Source organism: Alosa pseudoharengus, unplaced genomic scaffold (assembly GCF_046254945.1).
Source record: "Alosa pseudoharengus isolate Yale_2024_CS ecotype anadromous, Long Island Sound unplaced genomic scaffold, YU_APseudo_1.1 YU_APseudo_1.1_scf_2, whole genome shotgun sequence".
NCBI classification, from domain to species: domain Eukaryota; kingdom Metazoa; phylum Chordata; class Actinopteri; order Clupeiformes; family Clupeidae; genus Alosa; species Alosa pseudoharengus.
Genome location: NW_027468663.1, coordinates 27653192 through 27680733, shown reverse-complemented (window position 1 = coordinate 27680733; position 27542 = coordinate 27653192). Strand labels below are relative to the sequence as shown.

The 27542-nt window shown below is 40.7% G+C and overlaps 1 protein-coding gene across 1 annotated transcript in view; it reads left to right on the top strand.

The window, feature by feature from the left end:
- Window positions 1–26213, top strand: part of LOC143133436 (solute carrier family 12 member 9-like) — a 30946-nt gene extending 4733 nt beyond the window's left edge. The window contains exons 3-17 of the mRNA XM_076293199.1: window positions 308–368; window positions 12683–12772; window positions 12866–13000; window positions 13380–13517; window positions 13896–14198; window positions 15501–15608; window positions 15748–15859; window positions 16045–16202; window positions 16292–16374; window positions 16459–16583; window positions 16993–17185; window positions 21647–21821; window positions 24812–24958; window positions 25117–25307; window positions 25504–26213. Of these exons, the coding sequence (XP_076149314.1) occupies window positions 308–368; window positions 12683–12772; window positions 12866–13000; window positions 13380–13517; window positions 13896–14198; window positions 15501–15608; window positions 15748–15859; window positions 16045–16202; window positions 16292–16374; window positions 16459–16583; window positions 16993–17185; window positions 21647–21821; window positions 24812–24958; window positions 25117–25307; window positions 25504–25950 (2466 nt within the window). The 3' untranslated portion in view covers window positions 25951–26213. The remainder of the gene's footprint in view (window positions 1–307; window positions 369–12682; window positions 12773–12865; window positions 13001–13379; window positions 13518–13895; window positions 14199–15500; window positions 15609–15747; window positions 15860–16044; window positions 16203–16291; window positions 16375–16458; window positions 16584–16992; window positions 17186–21646; window positions 21822–24811; window positions 24959–25116; window positions 25308–25503) is intronic.
- The last annotated feature ends 1329 nt before the right edge of the window (window positions 26214–27542 follow it).

Below are 27542 nucleotides of genomic sequence, written 5' to 3'. Positions count from 1 at the left end.
TCTTACCTCTTGTCTTTGTCTTGCCGTTCAACTCCCTCTTCTCTCCTAGGCAAGTTCAACTCCCTCTTCTCTCCCTCTCTTGCCTTTTGTCTCTATAGTATAACACTATATAATACCATTGATATACTTATTAATACTAACCATCATGACTTATAGTAATACCTACTATTTGTCTCTCTTTCTTCCTTCTTACCTCACTTGTGAGATAAACTATTACCAGTCATCAGCCATCCTTGTGTTTGGCCCTCATCGCACCTGAAGTCCCATCCCTATGACTGCCCTATGTGATGACCCTGTGCCCCTTCAGGCCTTCTCCTGTCAGTGCACGGGCTGGGCTGGGCCTGGTTGGGCTAATACCCTCATTGATGGTTAGGGTGGGGCTATATAAGGGGTTCCCTATTTTCTGATTAGGCATTTTTCATACTTCTTGCAGGCACTCACTTTGATTCTCTCACACTTGCACTTTGCTCTCTCCCCTCATTTCTAACTCTACCTCTCTTTCTCTTTCTTTGTCTTTAGGCCTACTTCACTAGCTTCTTTGCATCCATACATCCATACACTCATACACGCACGCCACCACTCCCATTCATTTCCCCCAGCCTAGACATTTTGCTATTGGTAACCTTGTGCTTTACTTTAATAAATGAATATATTTGGTTTGAACCTTGTTGTCCGTGTCCCTCTTTATGTTTCGGTCTGGGAACGAGCTGTCCGTAACACCTACCATTGCCTATTGCAGTCCCCTTGTCTGGATTCCTGCCCCGTGCAGCCTAGCTACCCAGTACTTGACATATGACAATTCCTAATCCCTATGGACAATACATGCCCTACATTGGACTATTTGAATTTTCTGACACTAAATAGGATTCATACATACATCGTACTGGTTATGTAACCATCTTACCTCTTTGTAACATACCTCAGGTTGTTGTGTTCTATTCTGTACACCTAACTAACCTATTCATTTATTATGTATACAGTACAGACCTTACTGCCCTGTAACTGACCCTAGGCAGATGGGACAGGCCCTTGAGTCTTGTATCCACTCGAGGTTTCTTCCTATATGTATCTCCAATTGTAGGGAGTTTTTCCTCGTCCCTGTTACTCATGGGCACTCTCTGAATGTTTAACACTCTGTTAAGTGCCATGAGACATGAGTAATGTTTTGGCGCTCTATAAGTGACATTAAATTGAAGTTGAAATTGAAATTGAAATTATTCACTGCACCACATTATACTGATTGCTTACACTTTTATTTTCCAAATCCAACTCCACTCCCTTTTGTTAAGTTCTATTAATTTAATAAATCTAATATATGTATTGCTACTCCATGTGTGGTCTTTCCGTACTCTGTTACTTTGCTGGAAAAAAAAACAGCTATAAACCAGCTTATGCTGGAAGCTCGTTTTAGCTGGTTTTTGCTGGCTTAGTTGGTTGGTTGTCACCAGGATGCTGTTGGTAAAATATTACATACCAAAGTGAAACATGAAATCCATGAGAATCATACAGGGTTTAAGAACAGCAAAGCATAGATATTCATACAGTAACAGTGGCAAAGTCAGGAATCATCCAGGCTTCCTTAATCAATGACACAAATGGCTGTTGACGCAAAACAGACAACAAGTGATATCAACACTGGCGCCTTACATTATCCATGTTCAGAAGAACAGCGCAGATGTTATACAGGGTCGTGACGCAGACGTAGAATCATACTCGAAGCTGGTGTCACACTCCACCTCAGTCCCATTGATGAGAATGGGGCTGTGTATGCTAACATATACTTGGTGTGAGAGCTAGGGACCAAATCCTGAGGATATTCATACAATATTATGTGGACTTGTGACCACTATGGGGGTGCTAGAGTTATGGAAATGAGCTCATATCTCAGCAAATCTTTAACGTATCAAAACTAAACTAGGTATGAGAGGTTATGTGGTGTAAGGGGAAGGGGAGTTATCAGTGTGAGTGTGGGTGTGTGTGTGTTGCCATGACAGCTCCTGCTCTACTGCTTGGCCCCCAAATATAGCTGCAGAGCTGCAAATTTAGAGAGAAATGGACAAAATTCAAGAGCTGTGAAGCTTTTGGAAAGTTTTCAACTTGGTCTGTTGGTGGCGCTACAGTGCACATGATAAAGTCTTGTAAATTAATAGGTGGGGCCTTACCTTTTGCATTAATCCACTGATCAAGTTTGAGCTTGATACATCAAAGCATTGCAGAGCTATTTGCATTAATGGTGTTAAAACATTGATGGATTTTGACCAGTTGGTGGTCCTATAGATATTTGAGGTTTTGGGGGCTGTAACTTGGTGAAATTGGTCAGTGGCCTGAGTAGAATAAGTGTGCAAAGTTTGAGCATTTTACTATGTACATTTGTATGTGCTGCCATGGACTCCCATGAAAGAAGCATAATAACAAATCCTACTAGCCCTATAGGGTCCCTACACAGCTTCAATGCTTGGCCCCCAATAAGACAAGGTAGAAACACTAATGGCCCCAAAAATGACAGAAATGTGGCAAATGACTTTTAAGTGATAGGGACCAAATGTAGTGCTGAAAATGTATAATCAGAAAAATAAGGCAAAATAAAATTCCCATGACAAATGCATTATGGGAAGTCTAGACCAAATCTAGTGCTGAAAATTATCAATTTCTCAAATACATTTTATTTTCAAGGGCCATTTTTCACGATAGAATTTCAAATAGGGGGTGTCATTGGAAATTATATTTTCAGAGGGGCTAAAAACACAATTTTCCACCATAGAATTTCACAAGTGGGGTGTCATTGGAAAGAGGAGAGTGTAGTTTCAGAATATGGTGAAAGACCCCTTGCAAAATCCTTCGTGGGATATCTGTCGCTGTTCAAGTGCTGAAAATCTGCAATTTCACAAATACATATTATATTTTCAAAGGGCAAAAAAGGCCATTTTCCACCATAGAATTTCACAAGTGGGGTGTCATTGTAAAGAGGAGAGAGTGTAGTTTCAGAATGTGGTGACATATCCCTTGCAAAATCCTTCATGGGATGAGTGTTGCTATTCAATGCTGAAATTCTGCAATTTCACAAAATACATACTATATTTTCAGAGGGGCAAAAAAGGCTATTTTCCACCATAGAATTTCACAAGTGGGGTGTCATTGGAAAGAGGAGAGAGTGTAGTTATAGAATGTGGTGAAAGATCCCTTGCAAAATCATTCCTGAGATGAGTGTGGCTGTTCAAGTGCTGAAATTCTGCAATTTCACAAATACATACTATATTTTCAAAGGGCTAAAAACGCCATTTTCCACCATAGAATTTCACAAGTGGGGTGTCATTGGAAAGAGGAGAGAGTGTAGTTATAGAATGTGTTGAAAAATCCGATGCAAAATGACATATAGGCCGTAGGGTATACATTTACTGTAGAAAAACGTCAACATCTGCTACCAACTACATAACACCCCCCCCCCCCCCCACTGCAATATGTACAAAATTAACATTCGGCAATGGAGTCAACAGAAAAAAGATATACAGGCTTTTGAACGTCTGTGAACAATGCCTGTTCATCTGCAACATGCCTGTTATCGCAGTCAACATGCCTGTTATCGCGGTCAACCCTGCACCCTTGTGGTAGAAAATTGCAATATTTAAGGTGGAATCGAAACTTAAAGCAACACCAAAGAACTTTCCCTCTGTCGCACGCATGCTATTTGTTTATCCAGCACCGGCTTTGCAAATAACAATGTCCATAGACAAGGTAGAATATGTTGCACGATTTATGAAAGTACGATGTATTGCGACATCAGATGCAAGTCAAATTTGTAGTTTCTTATGTCTCATTCCATCGAACTACAGATCCGCTACCCGATCTGGCAAACTTACATAGTGCGGTTATAGCCGATAGAGGGCTGTGAAGCGAATGCAGAAGTGCCGTTCACCCTGTTACAAGTTGATGAACCACTGAAACGATTTTGGAAACATTATTTTAAGGTACAAAAAACTCTTTGCCGTTGCTTTAACTCCCCCGCGATCTGAAAGTGGTGCTAACTTCAGCCTCGTCAAATAGACATTGTGATGCTCCACTTTGTAAAGCTTTACAACACGATGTGTCGGCGTTGGTAGTGCCAGGTTGTCTGTAGTAGGCTAGGCTACATGCGCTGGACCATGAATATGCCACCAAATAAATAAAAATAAACTCCACGTGGGTCTCGAACCACTACTAAATTAAACTGCTTGCATGATAATCTGACACAACCTGCTTGCGCCACTAACCAGTTGACACTTCCCAGTGGTGATATGTACTAGGCCTACTAGTAAATTAGGTCAACTAGTATGTTATTGTGTTTAGCAGGTTAACACAGCGGATTATGGTGACTGGCTGCTACTGTGTTATCTTGCAATGTTGCCTAAAGTAGCCTATCATGGTTCAGTTTACAAACGTTTCACTGATTGCTGCCAGGCTGTGGCCGCCTCTACGTGAAGTGTCATGAACGCCAGCAAATAAATAAAATAAATAAAAAAGATTCAACTCGAATGAAAAAAACTAGAACTATAATCATGCATATTAACCTGATGCATATCACAACGAACGTGAAACACGCATTGAAACACACAATGTGCAGGAGAAGTCTAATGTGTCTTCATTTTACACAAAATTTTACATATCACAAAAGAGATGTAATATCAAATATCACAAGATACACGTAGGCCTAGGCTATTTAGTCTAGTCTTTTAACTGTCAATAGTCAAGGGTATAATCTGCGTACAAGTAGATATATTCTTTTAAAAGTTCCTTCAATGAAGACCGAGTTTGGAAAAACTGCTTTTATTTATAGTGCATCAACTGCTTGGAATGACATTCAAAGATCGTTGAAACTTACAGTATTTATTTCAATCAATGAATTTAAGTCATATCTCAACCAAACATTCCAAACTGTCTGCACCTGTTCCTAACTTTTAATTTTGTTTCATTATTGTTGTGTGTGTGTGTGTGTGTGTGGGTGTGTGTGTGTGTGAGCGTGTTAGTGTATGTGCGTGTTGTGACTGTTGTTTATGTACTTATTTTTACTTTGTCTGTCTCTATTATGTTCACTGTGTGCTGCTACCTTGGCCAGGGCTCACTTGTAAATGAGATATCTATCTCAATGTTAACATAGGTTTGAGGTGTAGGCCTATTGGATTTATATGTATTTTAATAATTTATTTCTCACCAAGTGATAAGATGTAGGCTATGTGGCGCAACAGGTTGATGTGTTGATAAGGCTCTTTTTAGTCTAGCCTACGGGTTCAATCTCGCCATTCACAGTTTTTTAAATTTATACATTTTTAGACAAGCAATGCTTCCTCAATTTAGGCTAAAGATAGACTAGGTGGCCGCGGGCAGACCAGCAGTCAGTGAAACGTAAAAACCATTAAGCCTAGGCTATACTTTGAAGGTCTAAATGGCTTGGGCAATGCAGCGAGATAACAGTAGCCAGTTACCATGATCCACTGTGTTAACCTGCTACAAACACAATAACATACTAGGTAACCTATTTTACTTGTAAGCCTAGTAAATAAGTATGGCCAATTTCTCTAGGTTGTGTCAGTCTGGTTAGTGGCGCAAGCAGGTTGGTGTCAGGTTACCATGCAAGCAGTTTCATTTAGTAGTGGTTCGAGACCCACGTGGAGTTTATTTACCGTAAAACTCCAAATAATAGCCCGGGCTTTTATTTTCCCAAATCGCCAAACTGCACAGGCTAGTATTAGAGACAGGCATCTATATGAGACAGGCCTTTAATTCCCTTTACACAAAACTTTTCCTCTGCAAAGATGGAAAATATTATCGAATTAATTATTTCATCATAATGTCTACCTATATGACTAGGCTATCTGATGACAATTACGGATCATCATTCATTTAGTGTTGAGATTAACTGAAAGCTCATATTTTGTCACTAGCAAATAGCCTATATCGTTCCTTTGTCAAATACAGTTGCATTATCAGCCCTGACCAAAACTGTTCAGGAATTATTTATGCAAAAGTGGAACGTGCTTAATGTTTCATTCTCCCTCCTTTTCGGCACGAATGAAACAGCATGAGAGAGCATGAACCATATTGTTTCTCCCGTTTTGTATTTGCCAAATTTGACAACAGTCTACATTCAAATCATAGCCTACTTCCAGGCTCGCAGGAACATATTTTTGACCAGGGGTGCTGAATAACAAAATAATCATGGATGTCCGACGATTTCTCCCCCAGCATATGATTCGAATTTAGACAGCTAAATACGCCATTTCACCGCCGTGTATGAGTAGGTCTAAGAGTGAGAAGTTTTATAATGCCCTGGGCAGCCACATTCCACTGCAACCATGCGCAGCACTTGCCACTCCGACTCATCAATAAAAACTGCGCGCACACAGCAGTCCCTTTAGAAGCGCACTTGACTTTACATCATTAACCTATTTCAGTAGGTTATATAGCCAGAGAATGCCCGTAGACGGGCTCTGATATAGCCTAGTCTAAGGTAAATTCCTTTTCTGACTTCTTTCTCTTTATCGCCATGGCATTTAGAATAAATAATAACGTTCGCGAACCGTTCTGGTTTTGTTGCCAGCATAAAAACAAGCTTACCATCGGCCTATCCGCAAATTTTAAACACAAGGGATGAATTGAACGATGACGAAGTCGGACATATAGGCATAGTTCATATTGGAAAAAAAGTTATACAATTTGGAACTCTTTTCCCCACCGCAGTCTTTTAATGCCATCTAATCATAACGTGCGCAGTCTGCGCCATACTTAAGTTGACCAAGATTCGCAACGAGATGAGCAGCAACTTCATGCAACATTCTAAAACCTTGCAACTGTGACCAGACATGTGAATGCTTTGCGACGGCTTGTAACGACGTGCAACATCTAATTCACACTGCTGTAACCTCCTTTCTGTAACGGTTTCGTGTCATTGCGAATCTTTAAACAGACGATCTGACGGGAAGAATATTTAGAAGATTAAATACAACCCGAAACTAAAAAACAGACCAGGCCTCTACTGGAGACCGGCCTTTAACCCAAACCTGTAGCCACGCCAGGCGTTTAAAAGAGAGGCGTCTCTTAGGGACTCGGCGATTATTTGAAGTTTTACGGTAGTTTTAATTATTTGGTGGCATATTCATGGTCCAGTGCATGTAGCCTAGCCTACTACAGACAACCTGACACTTCCAACGCCGACACATCGTGTTGTAAAGCTTTATTAAACAACAAAGTGGAGCTTCACAAACATTTCTATTTGAACTTGAGTTAAACAGACGAATCTGCGAGTATCGGAGGCTAAATTATTATTATTACTTGTAGAAAATACTTGTGCGAGCAGCAGAGATTTGTAATGGCAGAATAGTTTCGTAATTGAAAGACAGCAACTGTGGAATATTTAATACCTGTGGAATATATTTGTAAGTGAACGACATATGAGTAATGCTTAAAATTGTTCGTGTTATTTTTTTGTTAAATCACAAATCATTTTTACAGTTACAAATCCTGTTACACACACACACAATACATATGAGACACTTCTCATCCCTAAGGTGGTGCAAAAGTCTGTACACCTGTAGAAAAGATTTGTAACTGTAGAGCAGCTTTTTGTGCGTAGAATATTGATGTGTAATTGTAGAATATATTTGTAATTGTAAAATATTTTTAACTGTAGGATGATTTGTAGCTGTAAAACCGATCCGTACCCGTAGAATAGATTTGTAAGTGTAGGGCATATTTGTGATATTGACAATTACTTGTACAGATAATTTTTACAGTTACAAATAATTTCTACAGTTTCAAAACGTGATACACACGTACAAAACTTTTGAGTCTAATATTCTTCCATAAATTATCAGCTGAACACACCTGCAAAAGAAGGGGGCGGTTACGTTAACTCCAGAGGCAAAGTAAACAGTCCAGCCATTTAAAGGGGTGGTTCAGGATTTTGGACATAAGACCTCATTTCCAAGTAAGCAAGTGTGATATTTATCAGTGGAGACCGTTTTCAACACGTTTCATCCAGTCCTTCTAATTGCAGAGTTCGCAGGTGCTAGGCTAGCGCAAGTCAACGGTATGTGCTAGCCTGCCACTAAAAACAGTCTTATCCACTCCACAGTAGTGTTGTCACGATACCAAAATTATGACTTCGATACGATACCTGCCATAAATATCACGATGCTCGATACTAAAACGATACTACGGCGAAATCCTAAGATATCTGGAGAAGAAAGGACTCATACCTCCTCCAAGTGTATTGAGTCATTTGTGTTAAATATGGTGCACTTTTGTAGTGTGTAGGTCAATTCTGGATTCTAAACTTCTAAACTTCCTACATGATTATTATTTTTTTATAGTCAGTAAAATAGTAGGCCTACTTTGTGTGATTAAGTCCTTTATTGTTTGTTATAGTTCATTTGACAAATGACAAACTATGAACTCAGTAAATTCCTGATGATTAATTAGATATTAATGAATGAAGTAATACATAAATCATGAATTAATTCATGTACACTTACCGTAAAGTGTAACTTACTCTGAGACTACATACATTACCAACCTAATTCGCTTCAATTGTGTAAAATGTAATGTAAATCAGGTTTTATGGCCAAGTATACTTTGGTATACAAGGAATTTGGTCTCTGCATGTATCCCATCCGTGAATTAGTGAACACACAGGTCACACATTGAAGCACACATTAACCTGGAGCAGTGAGTAAAATAGTAGGCCTACTTTGTGTGATTAAGTCCTTTATTGTTTGTTATAGTTCATTTACATTGTGTTGTGTTTTGGCAATAAAGTAGCTTTAAATAGCCAAACTAGGCTAGATCAAGGTCAGTGTTAAAATTACTGCATGCAAATCACTGAATGCTATGCAGAGGGGCCTAATCTTTAGGCCATCTGATGTACAGTATAGGCTACCCTAGGCCTTCCCGTGTTCATGGGATTTCTTTGACAGTTGCAAAGGGGAAAATGTGAGGATAGTCTTCTTTGCGCCCAGTGTACAAGTACGACGTTCCAACAACTCAGGTCTTCGTCAGATAGGCCTACACCATTACCTGTTGCAATATATCTGTGTGCATTCCTACATTACGTCTATTTCTTTGATAACATGATTTGCTACCACGTACTGTAACAAGCCGCTATTATTAGGACCCAACAAGCTTTGGTGGTATTATGCTGTGGGCTTTAATTAGCGCATTTCGGGTAGCCTATCCTACATCTGGGCAATAATTATTGAACAAATTGCAGTCTACATGCCATGACAAATATTACCAGTATTAGGCTACTGACCGAACATGAAATAGATCGTTTACAATTATGGTAATGTTATTCTGGCGTGAACATTGCGCTTTCATCACGTTAGCACCCTATGATTACAGCTCGTTATGTCTCGTCAAAATGATTACAGCTCGTTATGTCTCGTCAAATTTCATTCATGAAGGAAGGTTCGCTTTATCCCAGAGAACCATACTCGTTTCACTTAGGCTAGACTAAAACATAAGAGAAGAACTTGGCACTAACCATGTAGTCGTGTTTTCTATAGCATAATCGTTAACCTGTCGTTCTTTGAACTCTTTAAAAATGTTGATATATGTCTGCGAGGTGTTTAGCCAAGTTCCATGCGTAGCCTACTGCTTTTAAATGACTTTGTATACCTGATGGCTTGCCTTCACTATTCGCGATGTATCCGAAATAGTTGCAGATTTCACTGCACCTTTTGTTTTATCCACAAGGCCTAGAACTGTCGGCAAATAACTATGTTGACGTTGGCTGCCCACTCACTCACTCAGAGCTGCCTGCCTAGACACGCCCACTTGCCTAGATGCGTGCAAGGAGCAGTGAGAGCAGCAGTTCACACAGACACAGAACGTTATTATTTTAATAAAGTATCGATTCTAAAAACGTCTGAAATCGTATCGTTTTTTGCGTGAAGGCATCGCGATACCTTTTTAGTATCGATACACCGTGCAACACTACTCCACAGTACACCCGAGGCAAATCAATTATAACGCCAGACTATCGATGTAAATGTCTGTATTGATACTGTTATTTCTAACGTTATTCTATCCTTGCATTTCAACGATCACATTACATTTTGAGGGACTTGTTTCTTACCACGACGGAATTATACTTGCTCCGGTTAGTAGTACTGCGCCGAAAAGTAAACAGTAAAGCGCACTCCAATGGGGATACTTAGTAGTAGCCTTGGTAATATCAGTCCGCTGCTGAGATGCAAAATGACTACTACCAACTTCAGGGACCAAAGTATAACTATTGCAACGCGATGCGAGGGTAGTTGTATTTCTTACACTATTCTATCAACACAGACATTTACATCGATTGTCTGGAATTTGCCTCGGGTGTACTTTGGAGTGGGTAAGACTGTCTTTAGTGGCAGGCTAGCACATACCGTTGACTTGCGCTATCCTAGCACCTGCGAACTCTGCAATTACAAGGACTGGATTAAACGTGTTGAAAACGGTCTCCACTGATAAATATCAAACTTGCTTACTTGGAAATGAGGTCTTATGTCCAAAATCCTGAACCACCCCTTTAACATGAAAGCCAGTTACCGTAGGGCCTATAACGGCTCCCACACACAGCTGCGTGCTTAGCGTTGCTGGAGACGCATCCCATTCACTTTACATGGGCTCACGTGATCCGTTGCCGAACTGAATTGTGGGTCCGTCGCGTCGCGTTTCTCCCGCCGCTCGCGTTGAGGAGTTCAGCTGTTGCTGCACCGACAGACGGCACCGGCCAATCAAGCCAATCTACGGACGGCACCAACCAATCACATTACGGTTTTACTTCAAGTCATTTGCATAGCCACCGTCAGGAACACCCACTGGCATGCATTGACGGAACGCTGCTGTGTGTGGGAGCCGTAACAACGGCATTTAGCCCAACGCCAAAATAGATGAGCGCCACCAAAATGTCAGAGAAAACGCCTCTGCTGCATTACCGACTATCCTCAAGCACCCATGGCTCGGGTAATTCAGTCCGGGTCACAGTTGATAAATCGCCGCGTGTGTCTCGGAAGACCGCCGGAAAGGGGAGCGTACCTATGTTCCCCGGGTCCTATGTTCCCCGCTATTTGTATGTTCCCCGCCTTTTATCTGACCACGGAAATTGCATGGGATATGCTTGCGAGTGCACATTTCGTGCACAAACGGTAGCAAAGTGTATTTTTCTGTCAATGTTGCTTGCCGTAGCACACCAGGTAGACCTACACATACGCGCACGGTGCAATATTGACACAAGCCAGAAGGGTGATTTTCCTAACTTCCACGTTGAGTATAGCGGAGTAAAAGAATAGATGAAGAACATTTTTTATAACATAGGCCTACAATGGTTTTACTTGTGTAGTGCTTCTTTACTGAATATAACGAGTTCAAAGTTAACATTCTAGGTAACTTCGCATTGTCCGCTTCAGCACTAAATTGAGGACAGCAACACACACGAGCTGCACCTCTCACAGAAGAAACGCGCTACAACTACATGCCTTTTTAAGTTGATATTTAATTGGTTTGTTTTGTTCATTTTTGCGTTCGCTGGCACGCTGCAGGGGGTACTGCGCGTTGCTCCGAAGCCCCTTTGGTCTGACTCGTCAATAATCCAAAAATGTCCCTTTGGGTCTACAGCCCAGTATAGTTTGATATCTCTTTGTTCCATTAAAATTAATCCCATTCTTCCGACAGCTCAACCAAAGGCTATTTTAGACCACCGCCTTCACCTCTTGTACAGTAAGAATCAACAATGACATGCCAAGTGCAAAGACAATGACAAGCTTGGGACTGAACTCGTGACTGTGGTAGTTAACAAACAAGATCAGTGGTTCTCAAACTTTTTCTTTCATTCCCCACTTTGAGGGGGCATTCTCGAGCCCCACCTGTCCCTCATCGCTCTAAGAAAGTGGTAGGTCAAGCTTAAAATTGTCAAATTTATTGAAATAACGACAAGTTCTAAATATATCCTCTTCAACAAAGTTAAAATCAGCTGGTGCTGCAGATATAATAATAAATAAATACATAACACACATATTTCTGTTTTCCAGCAACATATTAGGAAGCCATTATACAGCATTGTACAATATATTCAATAAAATGCCAACATGCTGCATTAAATGGATCCATAATCCAGTCATACTGAGCACTGCTGGTTGGGAAATATTTTTGAAATAAACTTTGCAGGGATGTGATGTAGGCCTACTGTTTAATACATGGGATCACAAGAGTGCCTCCCAATCAGACGTTTCAGCGATTTCGCTCAGAAATCTCAAAGGCATAGCCTATACTGTCGCGATCGAGGCGCCTGTCCCATACTCAAGTTTTTTTGGTGAATGCAGCAATCTTATTTGCTAGGTGAGGTAGGTGCTTGTCTTTGCCTTGTAACTGGACATTTAACTCAAATGTATCGCTAAGATATATCAAATATATCGCTAAGATAGGCCAGCTTGTCAAGAAATGTTCATTAGTGAACGTGCTTGCAGATTCAAACATGCGCTCTTCCTCCAAGAAGAGGCGACACGGAGCTCAAACACGCGCGACAGCACTTTACCAACCCGCGCCTTGCCGTGCGGCTGCAGTCTACTTGGAAGCAGCGGGGAACATAGGACACTTTTTTCAAAAAAGGGTCCTATGTTCCCCGGTAGCGGGGAACATAGGACCCGGGGAACATAGGGATGACCCCCCGGAAAGCCTCCAAAGAGACTAACGACTTTCTTCGGAGTAATCATACCAACTGTTTTATCCATGTTTAGCGTTGTTTTATTTCTTCGGATTGGTGAGTGTTTGAAGGCAATGTTAAACTGAATTTTTTACTTAATAGCAAAGTGCCTTGACTTGCGGACCATATAATATCTCTGTTTATCTACAGGGTTTGTTGTCGGTCATGCAGGACTTTATCAGTCCATCCTGATGTTCTTAGTAGCTTATCTAATCATTACTATGACTGTGCTGTCGGTTTGTGCTATTTCAACCAATGGAGCATTGGATGCTGGTGGGGCCTACTGTATCCTTTTTACACAAGAATCCTCTCAGTCACATTGTGCTTAACTGACTGCCCGATGAATTCAAACATTTTTCTTTCACCCATGACAAATCTTGGGATCTAAATATTTTTTCTGAAATTACTTATCACTATTTTACATTCCATTTCAGGTAAAGAGTCCCAATTATGTTTTTTCTTTGCTCCACAAGTCACAACGATTGAAGACTTTGCAGTCTTTGAAGCAAGAATGTTCCCTTTTTATACAGCTGTCTGATTGAATTAGACGGTCTATTTGTCACCAACACAAGTGTATCTTAATGTGCTGTGCACGTTTTTCTATCAAAACCTAAATTGCTGTTCACTGGTACTGCATGGCATTGTCCCTAACATTTTCCCTCAGATATGATCAGTCGAGCCTTAGGACCAGAGTTTGGAGGTAGCATAGGCATCATGTTCTTTTTTGCCAATGTTTGTGGATGTGCCCTCTATGTTCTTGGCCTTGTGGAAGCAATCACTGTGTCTTTTGGCATTTCTGAAGGTTTGAAAAATGTCCTCCTGCCTTTCATATCTGATTGAATGCCAGTCAGTTGCCATTTTAATACATTTGAATGTGATCAGGAAATTAGAGCATTGTGCTGGTACTGTTGTCATATCTTGGGTTGACTGTTTTCTGGAAGCACATTTTGCATGTGTATTTATCACAGAATGGAGAGTTCTAGATAAAGTGCAGCGCACTCCTCAGTGAATGCACAGAATTGCACACAGTTGGTTAGTGCTCTAAATTTATGTGGTGTATGGTCAGAGTTGCAGATTCATTATCTGGAAAGAGTTCAATGAAGAAAAATATGGTTCGAAAACCTAATGTCACTTTAAATAAAGGTGTTCATTAGATTATTCTAAAATTTCATTTTAATAGGTGAAGCTGGTTTGGCAAATCCCTATCACATGCTTCCACTAGGATACTGGTGGTCCCTCCTGTACGCCTCAGCTGTTCTTCTCCTTTGCCTTGGGGTGTGTCTTGTTGGTGCCCATATCTATGCCAAGACCACCTTTCTCATTTTCCTCATCGTCATGACCGTGTTGAGCTCAATATTTGCCAGCTTCTTCATTGTTGGACCAAGAGTAGTTGTCTTGCCGGCCGTGTCAGGCAATTCTACCCAGGCAGCCACTGCCAACTTCACTGGCTTCAAATTGGACACGTTGTTGGGTAATTTGTGGGGTAAGTTTGAAGAACAAAGACAGCTGTGAGCTTGCTTTGTGCAACAGTCTTACTCAGGCATCTTCAGTTAGCCTACTAAAATGGTTAAAAGTTAATATCTTAAATGTTAATAGTAACTGTAGCTCTGTAGCTTAAATGTGAATAGCTTAAATGTCATCCTATTGCTGTAAGTCGCTTCGGATAAGCGCATCTGCCGAATGAATACATGTAAATGTGTCTGACCTGTTAATCAGGGTTCAACTGGTGTTCTTGGCTTTATGCTCAATCTCTTAGCCAGTTAAAAATATATGTTGTTTCTTCAAAGCAGCAGGAAAGCATTTTGGTCTAAAATGATCAAGCTAATTATTAAGAGTGTAAAAACCTTGCCCCAACAACTATTTCTAACTATTTTATCTTGGCATGTAGTTGATGGTATCATACATTTTTTTCAAACTTTGTGCTTAGCAGTCATTGTGAGTGTATTCTGAACTTTACCATATCATTACAATCAATGCTTTTCAAGATTCAATCAAAATGAATATGGTGTTTCTAAAGCCCTACAGTATGCTTCAAATAGTAGCATTATGCTTATTGTTGCATTAAAAACATCTGTTCCTAGCCCTATTGAACAAGCTTAGCAACACGAGCTTCCTATATTCCTAGATTTGTATTGATTGCTATATCCAAGGGGTTCCCAACCTTTTTTGGCAGGCGACCCTATTTTGACAGACCCCAATCATTCACATGTTGTGAGAGAGAGCACAACTCATCTCTGCTGTATAGAGCTTAGATTTGGCCCAAAAAATCCAGGCCCACCTTACCCATGCTTGGGCTCGGGCTGAGAATCTAAAGCTCTACTATGACATCCAGAAGAAAGTGGTACTTTGATTTACCCCAAATGTACTCCTGCGCACCTGGTTGTTTTGCTACTTTGTTTTTGAACATTGATCAAGCAGCATAATTCCATCAACCGAACATGCCATGCAGGCTGTCTGACTTTATTTTTACCTTGCTAGATTGTAATGAAGGATCAGTTACTTAACTTGGTTATGATAGGTTTTTAATATTTATTATTTTAATATTTATTATTTTAATACATATTTTTATGTAATGTACTGGTCATTTGTAAGACCCTGTACCTCAGCCGACCCCATTTGAATTTCAGGCAACCCCCCACGGTTGGGAAACAATGCTATATCCCGTGATACTGACAGATTTGATTGACATGGCCATGTTAAGCAAATAGTTTACTCAGGAAATGAAGCTGTGACATGGCTCTTTCTCTGACCATGAATGCTGGTAGTCATTTTAACTTTGTCAAAGGGAGTTACACAGTGGACTACACCACAGGTTCCATGATGAGTTTCACCACAGTATTTGCTGTCATGTTCAATGGCTGCACTGGCATTATGGCTGGCTCCAATATGTCAGGTGAGCATTCAACACTATCTCCAGGGGCTGTCTGAGTGCATTGCCATGTCAGAGTGCTTTAGAGAAAGGGTAATGCCAGGGTTGTCTCTCTGACACATCTTGTATTTCTCTTTCAAACGGTTGCCGCTGTGCGTGCAAGGTGACTTGAAGAACCCCAGTTATTCCATTCCTCGTGGAACCCTGACTGCAGTCGTCTTCACATTCATCACATACAACCTTCTAGCTTTGTTGGCATCATGCTCTTGTGACCGGTAATTCAACACACACATACTCACACTATATTTAGAAATGGACAATTTATTTTATCAGATTTACTTTTTATTGTCGTTGTTTCTGGCTTACTTTGCTGCGTCTCTGAGCAGAGATGTATCTTTTGTTTCTCAAAATATCTTTTTAAATGATTGCCCGTCTTCTTTCATTGTTTCCCAATCGTCAGTCTACTACTCCAAAGAAACTACAGTTTTCTCTGTAATATTGGTGTCTGGTGTCCACTTGTGATGGTGGGCATATACTCATCCACCCTGTCAGCAGCCATGAGTAATCTTATTGGGGCTTCACGGATTCTCTTTGCTCTATCACGAGACAATCTATTTGGTGAGCAGCACATTTTATTCTCACTGTTCAAATTAAAAATGAAGCTATATACTTGAATAAAGGCCAAATGTTTCCATGCTGTTTTACAGGTGGAGTTCTGGCTCCAGCAAGTCAGACATCTAAAAGAGGAAACCCATGGGTTTCTGTCCTCATCTCCTGGTCACTTGTGCAGGTGAGGTGGATAAAAGAATCAATGAAACCAGGTAACACTGCTTTTAGACACTGGTTGAAGAAGTTTGTCTGTGTGTTTCTGCAGGTGGTACTGCTGCTCGGGAAATTGAACACCATTGCCAGCATTGTCACCATATTTTTTTTGCTGGTGTATGCTGCTGTCGATCTGGCTTGTTTAGCCCTGGAATGGGCCTCTGCTCCAAACTTTCGGTACTTTTCCAGTTATTCCACAAATATGGATTGAATACTAACCTAATTTGAGAAATGTTTTGAAAATAATATTCATAATAAATCTTTGCAGTTTTTGTGATCTGTGCTGATTCACACTGCTCAGACTTATATAAAAAAATGTTTGTCTCTCTTTGGAGCATTTAACACAATGATAGATACCAAAGGGGAAATTCAAGGTCTTGTGTGTGATGTCTGTATGTTACTGAGACCTTGAATTTCCCCTTGGGGTTCAAGAAAGTATCTATCTATCTATCTATCTATCTATCTATTATTGTGTTAAATGCTCCAAATGTAAAGCACTTTGAGCTTCATTCTGTGGATGAAAGGTGCTATACAAATAAAGTGTATTATTATCATTATTATTAACATCCACTCTTGGTCTCATAAGGCCTACCTTTCGGTACTTCACCTGGCATACCTGTGCACTTGGCATCGTGGGTTGTCTGGTGATGATGTTCCTGATCAATGCCATTTATGCCTCGGTCAGCATTGTTTTCATGCTGGTGTTGCTGCTGCTCATCCACTACCTGTGTCCCACAAGTAGCTGGGGATATGTTTCTCAGGCCCTCATCTTTCATCAGGTATGCATATTCCACAGCAATCCAGACTTGTAGTTGACAGTAGTTTTGAGAACATGCCGGGACCCAGTAAGCCCATGACATTCTCTATTCCTGTATTGACAAGAAATAGAACACAAATGCATCGAGCTTATAGGGTAAACCAGTCCAATCTCCTACCCGTACCACATCAACCTCAGATTTCCCCCATGGATCATATTTCCCCAACACTTACAGCAAAACTAGCACTCCTAAATATCAGATCTCTTTCAATCAAATCATTCTTAATTTATGATCTAATTTGCACACACAACCTTGATTTTTTACTTTTAACTGAGACATGGTTAGATCAAGCAAACAGTGCTGCTACTCTCATCGAATCAGCTCCCCCAAATTTCAGTTTTTTGAGTGCTACCAGAGCAAATAAAAGAGGTGGGGGGATAGCCACAATTTTCAAGACGTCTTTTCAGTGCAATCAGTCGTCATTCGGTGACTTTACTTCATTTGAATATCTGTGTGCATGCATTAAGTCTTCTCCTCAGATTTTATTACTGACAATTTACAGGCCTCCAAAACATTCAGCTAAAGTTTTTCTTGAAGAGCTAGGTGAACTGCTATCAGTTGTTTGCATAGAGTTTGACTGTCTTATTATATCAGGGGATCTAAACTTGCATGTGGATAATCCTGAAAACAATTATGCCAAGGAATTCATTGCACTAATCGATACTTTCTCCCTAACACAGCATGTACAGGGGCCAACACACTCTCTCGGCCATACCCTCGACCTTGTTATCACAAAGGGTCTCGATGTCTCTACAGCTGTTAAAGACCTGGCCTTATCTGATCATTTCTGCGTGTTCTTTGATGTGTCTATGTCCCCACACACTCAAAACACAGCTATGATGGTAAAAAGGAGAATCATAAATGATCAGACAAGTGCTCTCTTTGAGCAAGCACTTTCACTAAAGTCAAGTCAACTGTCAGACTCTGAAGACTTATTTGATCACTTTAATGCAAAAATGGCAAACATTATGGATGACATTGCTCCATTACAATTCAAGAAAGTTAAGGACAAACAGAAAGCACCATGGAGGCAAAATCCAGCAGTTAAACTTCTAAAAAGAGAGTGTAGGAAGACTGAAAGAAAATGGCGTAAATACAAACTTCAGATCCACTATGAAATCCATAAAGAGATGCTCCGCACATATAACTCTGAAATATGCAAAGCAAGACAGTCTTTCTTTTCTAACATTATCAATAGAAGTTCAAATAACACTCGTATTCTATTTTCAACTGTTGATAAGTTAACAAATCCCCCCTCACAATTAGCGCCTGAACTTCTCTCAACTAATAAATGCAATGAGTTTTCATCTTTTTTTAAAGGTAAAATTGACAAAATCAGACTCAACATATCTGCTCAATTACAAATTCAACAACCTGAACTTCCAGCAACAAACAGAGGGAAACTAAACTTGATGTCAGAGTTCAGCTTGATAGACTACGAAACACTTGAAAAAACGGTACAGAATCTCAGCTCTTCCACATGTGTCTTAGACACTCTGCCTACCAATTTCTTCAAAACTGTTTTTCACCTCATAGCGGCGGATGTCCTTCAAATTGTAAATGTATCACTGCTGTCTGGCACTTTTCCTAAGTCACTGAAAACAGCTGTTGTAAAGCCACTTCTCAAGAAGAATAACCTGGATGCCTCCATGCTAAACAATTACAGGCCCATATCCAATCTACCTTTTATTGGCAAAATTATTGAAAAAGTAGTCTTTAATCAATTAACCACCTTCCTAACATCAAATGGGTATTTTGATTACTTTCAGTCTGGTTTTCGGGCAAATCACAGCACTGAAACAGCTCTCATTAAAGTTTCCAATGACATACGCCTAAACACAGATTCAGGTAAAACATCAGTCCTAGTGCTACTGGACCTTAGTGCAGCTTTTGACACTGTTGATCACAATATTTTACTACACAGACTAGAACACTGGGTTGGATTTACAGGCATAGTTATCAGCTGGCTAAAATCATAGCTACAAGAAAGGAGCTTCTTTGTTGCCATCGGAAACTGTACCTCAACACCAACGTCCTTGACCTGTGGTGTTCCCCAGGGGTCAATCTTGGGGCCACTATTATTCAACCTCTATATGCTCCCACTTGGACAAATCATGCAAAATAATTTGATTTCATATAATAGCTATGCAGATGACACACAAATTTACTTAGCTCTATCACCAAACGACTATGGTCCTCTTGAATCTATGTGTCAGTGTATAGAACAAATCAACACCTGGATGTCTCAAAATTTTCTTCAGCTGAACAAAGAAAAAACTGAAGTAATTATATTTGGTAAAAATGAGGAAAGACTTAGGGTTGCCACTCTCCTTGGCACAAAAGGGTTGAAGGCAAAGGATACTGTTAAAAATCTTGGTGTATTAATTGACAGTGATCGATCTAAATTTCAACAGCCACATGAAAGCGATAACTAAATCAGCTTTTTACCACCTCAAAAATATTGCCAAACTCAGAGGGCTGATGTCAAAATATGACTTAGAAAAACTCATTCATGCATTTATCTCCAGCAGGGTTGATTACTGCAATGGACTGTTCACAGGCCTTCCTAAAAAGACTATTAAACAGCTTCAGGTGATACAAAATGCAGCAGCTAGGATTCTAACAAAAACTAAAAGAACTGACCACATTACTCCAATTCTTAAGTCCTTGCACTGGCTTCCAGTAAGTCACAGAATTGACTTTAAAGCACTATTGCTTGTTTATAAATCAGTAAATGGAGCAGGACCTAAATACTTGTCAGACATGCTTCAGCAGTACACACCTTCTCGTCCTCTCAGGTCCCAGGTGAAAAACCTGCTAGTAAAACCTATAGTTAGAACTAAACATGGTGAAGCAGCTTTTAGCTGCTATGCGGCTCAGCTGTGGAACCAACTTTCGGATGACATCAAAAAGGCCCCAACTGTAGCCAGTTTTAAATCTAGACTAAGACCAAACTGTTCTCAGATGCTTTCTGCTAACTGTGCCGAGTTACAAATTCTGAATCTGCCTTGATAATTATTCTACTTTGTCTTTTATTACTTTTTTTTACTACTTTTGCCTTTGTTTTGCTTACTAATTATTCTTTATTTTTAAATGATTTTACCTTGTTTTATGTTTTCTTTTTATTATGATCTTTACCTTTTAACTATTCTTTGACTATATTGCCCTTCTATGCTTTTATTTGTTTTTATTGTTTGGTTTTGTTTATGTAAAGCACATTGAATGACCTCTGTGTATGAAATGCGCTATATAAATAAACTTGACTTGACTTGACTTGACTTGAATGCACAGTCTAGAAACATGATATTTTTTAGTTATATGTACTAGTTTCCCTTTTTTCTGGAGTAGCCTTATTCTGGTTCCACTGTGAGTTGCATATCAAGCAAAGAGGTTGTCATCAGTGTTCTCTCTGCACTCATATTGTTTAACATGTGTAATGAAAAAGAAGGTTTCTTCTGTCTCATCCATTTCCATTTATCTAAAAAATCTTAAAGGGGAACTTGGCAACTATTTCAACTTAATAAACCTGTTTAGAAATTATTTGGATGGTTAAATGACCTGTTCCGGTGAAAATGGTGACTTACCCGGCTGCACCTAGCGTCCCCAGGTGGAAAACCAACCTTGCAACATTGAGACTACCGTCCCGGAAAGAGAAGTGAGAAACAAGAAACTCATTTTAAATCGTGTTCCTTACCTTGTAACATCCACATAGTTCTGCCAACAGTTCGCTAGCTTGTAAACAAATCCATGTGCTTTATCGTTACCTTTTCACACAGTTTGAAATAGCATAATGTGCAATTTCTCCAACAGAGGGGGAAATCCTGCCAAGTTTCCCTTTAAAGCTATAAACCTTACGTCTGTGCAGATCTTTGGGGGCAGTCGTGGCCTACTGGTTAGGGCTTCGGGCTTGTGACCGGAGGGTTGCCGGTTCAATCCCCGACCAGTAGGAACGGCTGAAGTGTCCTTGAGCAAAGCACCTAACCCCTCACTGCTCCCCGAGAGCCGCTGTAGCAAGGCAGCTCACTGCTCCAGGTTAGTGTGTGTTTCACCTCACTGTGTGCTCTGTGTGTTCACAAATTCACAGATGGGATAAATACAGAGACCAAATTCCTTGTATACGCAAGTATACTTGGCCGAGAAACTTGATTTACATTTATCTTTCAGTTAATTAAAGCTATAAGGTTATGAAAGACCTCTCCTCTCTGGAAAGTGAATGTGTCCCTCTTCATTGGAATAGTGACGCAGACGGGCAAAAGTCCAGACTCTGAAATACTATTATGGTTTTTCCCCAGAAAGGCAAACAAACTCTCTGATTTGGTCAACAAATTTGTACTAGATGGCATATTTAGTTATTGGATACGGGAAATTGACATGAAATATTCAACCTTGACCTGAAAACATGTTGCTCACACACTCAACCAGGTGCGCAAATACCTGCTGATGCTGGACGTGAGAAAGGACCATGTAAAGTTCTGGCGACCACAGGTGCTGCTGATGGTTGCCAATCCACGGAGCAGCACCGGCCTCATAACCTTCATCAACGATGTGAAGAAGAGTGGGCTCTACGTATTCGGCCATGTTCAGTTAGGAGAGCTGGGTATGACGTTTATGTATAGAGAGTTGGGGCAGCCATGGCCTACTGGTTAGCGCTTCGGACCTGTAACCGGAGGGTTGCCGGTTAGACTAGAGATGCGCTGATGGGCTATTATTTCAACCATAACTGCATAGCAAAACTTATCATCCATCAGCCATCCATCAGCACCAAAGTTTGTTGACCAATTTTCAAAACTGCACCCGCCCACCATCCGTTGGTTGTTTTAATGTAGACTATATGGGTGATGCAGCGCTGCTGACGTGAGCCTAGAAAGCCCTTGCCTGTTCTAGAAAGACTGATCTAATGCAGCAAATATATTAAAAGGCTGAAGTCGTACATTGGCTAGGCCTATCCCCAGAATATCAGCAGCAAACTCCGTCTCTGTCGCGCAAAACAGTCTCCAAATAAAACGCACATCGGCCTGTTGCCTATTCTGCCATGCAGCTTGTGACAATATATCGTCCAAAATGCTTGATTGCATTGCATTCTCCACATTTTTAGCTAAATTTTCATGTACCACATCAGCATTTTTGTTCAGTGAATCTTTTGTAAATTGCTTTACAATTACCGTCGGGCCTATATGCCTATTGGCTGCGGCCTCAGCTTCGGTCACGTCCTTTTACAATTTTATCATTGTAATAAAAAACGCAATTTGCCACATATTTTCAGCATGCTCCTGGCCTACTAATTAATGCCTATTGTGCTTTATTTTTTGCAAAAAGAAAGAAATCCTTGATAAAATAAGTCATTCACATTATAGGCTACTTTACACATATGTCAGGTTGACTGACAAGCCTGTTCTGAAGACTCCCATTCATTTTGACTGCACGAGCGCGTCTTTTTCAGACAGACATCGCAATTCATTTTATAGCAGGCCATCGGACAAATATGACGCCTCGATATTAAAGAAACTCCGACTCCATTCATTCTGAAAGTCTACCGTACAACAGTGCAACGTGCATGTTCACATTTTTAGTAACAACCGCCAAACTTGCTTGCTTGCCTTACACATCTAAGTTTTCCGACTATTTTGCCTTCTTTTTCCGCTGTGGATGTTATGGAGTTTGTAGAAGTTTTAGCTCTTACGTTCTGAACATCTCGCACTGCCATCGCCCAATGTCATTTCTGAGTCATATCGCTCTCTGTCTCTCTTTTAAATGCCTATTCCCTGAATGGTAGGCTACAATTATGTGTTTTATATATAGGCTAATATCTAAACAAAATAACCCAGGCAGTCTCATCTAGGATATAACACAGGTTGAAGTCAACGTCAAGTTGGTTCTATTTAGGGAGGTGAATGTGTGTAAACATCTGTAGATGACTCAGAAAAGACATCGGAAGACAAGGAGTGAATAGTGGCAAGAGGCAAGCCGAAGTCTGCTGACAAGGGCCCAACAGTAATTGTAAAGTAATTTACAAAAGATTCACTGAACAAAAATGCTGATGTGGTACATGAAAATTTAGCTAAAAATGTGGAGAATGCAATGCAATCAAGCATTTTGGACGATATATTGTCACAAGCTGGCAGAATAGGCAACAGGCCGATGTGCGTTTTATTTGGAGACTGAGTTTGCTGCTGATATTCTGGGGATAGGCCTAGCCAATGTACGACTTCAGCCTTTTAATATATTTGCTGCATTAGATCAGTCTTTCTAGAACAGGCAAGGGCTTTCTAGCCTCACGTCAGCAGCGCTGCATCACCCATATAGCCTACATTAAAACAACCAACGGATGGTGGGCGGGTGCAGTTTTGAAAATTGGTCAACAAACTTTGGTGCTGATGGATGGCTGATGGATGATAAGTTTTGCTATGCAGTTATGATTGAAATAATAGCCCATCAGCGCATCTCTAGTGTGTGTGCCTCTCTCTCGCTCAGAGGGGAGGGAGAGGCTGAGGGTCGATCCAGCATGGATTCTAAACTCTGTGGTGGATAGGATCTACAATTAGGTGTTAATAATATTACCACGCTAGGTCGAAGTACTCCCAAGTGCCACACATTGTAGTTCTCCTGTTTATTCGCTTGGAAAATCGCCACGTTTCATGTTGTGTGACGTACACATTTTTATCAACTACTCGTGCAACTGTATTTAAGTAGGGAAAAAATGGAGGTGTTTGATTACTGCTATGTTCCTCTCTCTACGGCCACGGCAGAGCCCGCTAGCATAGCAACATGCTAACACATTCGCGCCGCGCGACAGAGCGTTTGAGTGCACCTACCGGCGCGGGAGAGGTATGACTCAACTCGTGAAAGTTAAGGTAAGAACGTATATTACTACTGATTTTGGGTGGCGTGTTCCTTTAAATATCCATTTTCAGTGAACGAGTTCTCGTGTGGATGAAAGGCCAAAATGCATAAAAAAATACCTGGCAGCATGTGGACATGGCCTAAGTTTTTCACTACTGATTCTAAAATGATGCATGCATGCCTTTAGATACACAGTATGAATGGTGAGAGGGTGGAAAGACTGATGTGGTGTGAAAAGAGAATAGATAACGTCTTGGAGATAATAGTTTGATTGATCAGGGTTGATTTATTTGACAGGTCATCTATCAGTAGTATTTGTGATGACGAAAATGAAGAAAACTCAACTTTTGGATAAGCACTCGAAGATGAGGTTCAGCCAATTAGCATAGCTAACCTATTCCCTATGACAACTTTATATAATGCCAGTGATTCTCCACGGCCTCTGGCCTATGATCCAATGCTGTCAGGGTGATCCTTTACCAACCCCAATGATCCCACTTGTGTCATATTGCTTGAATAATTTATGCTTTTAATTTCATTAACAGAATATTGTATGGCAAATAATATTCTGTCTAATGGTAGGGTGCCATCGCTATTGTGGTAGTGTGTTTAACGTGGTGACTATTTGAGACCACTTGAATTCTACAAACACCTTGTAAGGATAAGGTGGAATAAGATGAAGACAGAAGAAAAAAATGCATACAGTTAGATTAATGAATGTGTTAATGACTGTTTTTCCTCTTAAAGAGATGTTGCCTGCTGACCCACTGCAGTCATGCTACGACTCCTGGTTCTCTCTGGTTGACTATCTTAACATTAAGGCCTTTATCAGTCTCACTTTGGCTGACTCAGTTCGACATGGAATCCAGCACCTGTTATTCATTTCAGGTTTAGGTATGTTCATTCATGACCTATGTTTTGCAATGTATACACTGGGTGCTTGGTGCACACAGTTTTCATGCTGACATGGCTTTTGTGTTTTCAGTTCAATGTTATAGATTTGTTATTAATTTACATTTGCAGGCAAATTTGACTGTTTTCTTTCCCTACAGGAGGAATGAGGCCCAACATCCTTGTACTGGGTTTCTACGATGACTGCTCTCCCAAGGACAACCTGCAGGACTGTGTCTTTTCCACTGGTGCCCACTCTGCTAAAGGACAGAAGAGAATCTTTCACTTCCCTCCCGTATGTAGTGATCGAATGAGCGGTGAGGCTGCCTCTGCCAAACACCTGTCCATTGAGGTGCCATGCGTGCGACATGTGCAACACGCAAGCAAGCTGGAGCAAGAAGAGAGAGCATGTGTCTACGTAGCTACAGTTATCAGGCCGCAGCAGGTTCAGTGGCCACACATCAATATAGAGACCAGACTGGCCTGGTTTGGCTCTGGCTAAAACCTCCGACTGGTTAAAAGAGTAAAAAAGTATACATACTCCCCAGGCCAGGCTCCGTCTCTTCTTGTGTGTGGAGACAGGCTGCTGTATGCAAGAGGCCGAAGAAATGCTTCAGCAGATGCTGAAGGACCTGCGCATGACAGCCAACGTGTACACCGTGCCCTGGGACCATGTGGTGGCGCTGCATGGACAGAGGCGGGCAAAGGTCAGCCAGGTCCATCCCAGAGCCCAGACTGATGGAGCCCCGGAGTGTGTCCACAGCTTTCCCAGCAACACCACACTGCTGTCAGATGAGTATCTGCGTGCCGTCAATCTGTTGATTCGTGAGAATGTCGATCCACCCCCTGCCGTGCGTTTCCTGTATCTACCCCGTCCCCCTGCAGACACGCGGCGCTACACCCCCTACCTGCACCAACTTGACCTGTTGACTCAGGATCTAGGGCCCACTTTGCTTATTCATGGAGTTGTGCCCGTCATTACCACTGATTTGTAGATCTGTAGCACCAGTGGAACGAAATGTTGAAAGATAATGTTAATGTTTTTTACTCATTTACCAGATTTTTTAACTTTGTGAGAAAAGAAGAATAAATAAAGGCATATTGAAACATATATATACCACAGACAGTATAAATGAAATGTATACCACACACTAGTGATGGGGACGAGACTGCATTTGTCAAGACCAAGTCGGGACTGAGACTATTGGTTTTCAAATGCAGCCGAGACAGAGTCTTTGAGGAGGCAAGACCGTATCGAGACTGACCAAAAAAAGAGTACATTGAGTATCATATTCAACAGTTAAATTAGAGTAGAGTGACAGTCTAGCTTATACCAAACTTCTTTTCTGAACAATACTTTAAGACTAGAGCTTGGTTGGAGTCAAAATTTAGTATGGCATGATGTCAACATGTCATTAAAGTTGAAGGTGTTGACACTAACAGCAATATACCTGGATTTCATATTCAAAGTGTGACATTTAACACAAACAATTAACCAGAGGCACTCATTGGAATGACCGATTAGGCAAAAAATGTAGATCAGGCTACTTCAACCCTCTCCAGAATAACTGCCGTGCCGTTTGGTGGATATGTTTGAATATTGCATGAAATATGCACAATTTAAAAAAGAAAATGTAAATGTAAACCAACAGTGTTATATTGAACAGGTGTTAACTTGTGCTAGGGGATATCCCACACCGGCCGAACAACAACCAATCTTATTTAACATCAGTAACAAAATCACCAACAAAGCAACCTTTGTGGGCAAAATGCATCACCAAAAGAGTAGCCTTCGTGAGCATTTCACTGGGGTTATGAAGGAGGCACCTTCCTACATCTGTGTTTTGTTCAATTAGGCCCACAACACTATCCTGGTCAACCAAACTCATTCACGAAGTCTGGTCACTCACAATTGGGGAAACCTTTCCAACACTAGCATCGCGACGGGACGATCTCATAATTATGACTTTAAATCTCATAATTGCGACTTTAAATCTAAAAATTATGACCTTATATCTCATAATTATGGCTTAGTATCTGGCAGTTTTTTTTTCAAGTGGCGGAAACGGGCTTCGAAAGATACTACCATTTACCACTACCATTTACCACAACCACAACTTTTGATTTCGAATCTGTAGCGGCATCCCCTCTTGTCACTAATTGGACAGGTAATCTGCTGACTGATGGAAACGTTGGTGAACTATGCTGTTCCAGACTAGTACAGTATCTCCCTGAAAGGAGCTCTAGGTATGGCCAGGCTACCCACAACACCTCCAGATGGCTCAACTACACACTCATCAATTACAAACAAATTCTTCAGTTAATCCTGTTTGTTGCCGTGATCATTTATGATCTGATCAGTAACATAACCAAACAAATTACAAGCCCTTGATATGGGAACCAACAAGCTTTCCTCTGTGTTGTTGCTGTGGCCGAAAAGAAGATATTGAAGTAAAAAACAAAAAGGAAAATAAAAGCACACATACAGGGGTCACGCCGTATATGCCTATGGGTCATACACCTGATACGCTGTCAGGGTACGCAAGAACCAGAATAAACTTTTTATAAGTGTCATTAACAGATAGTG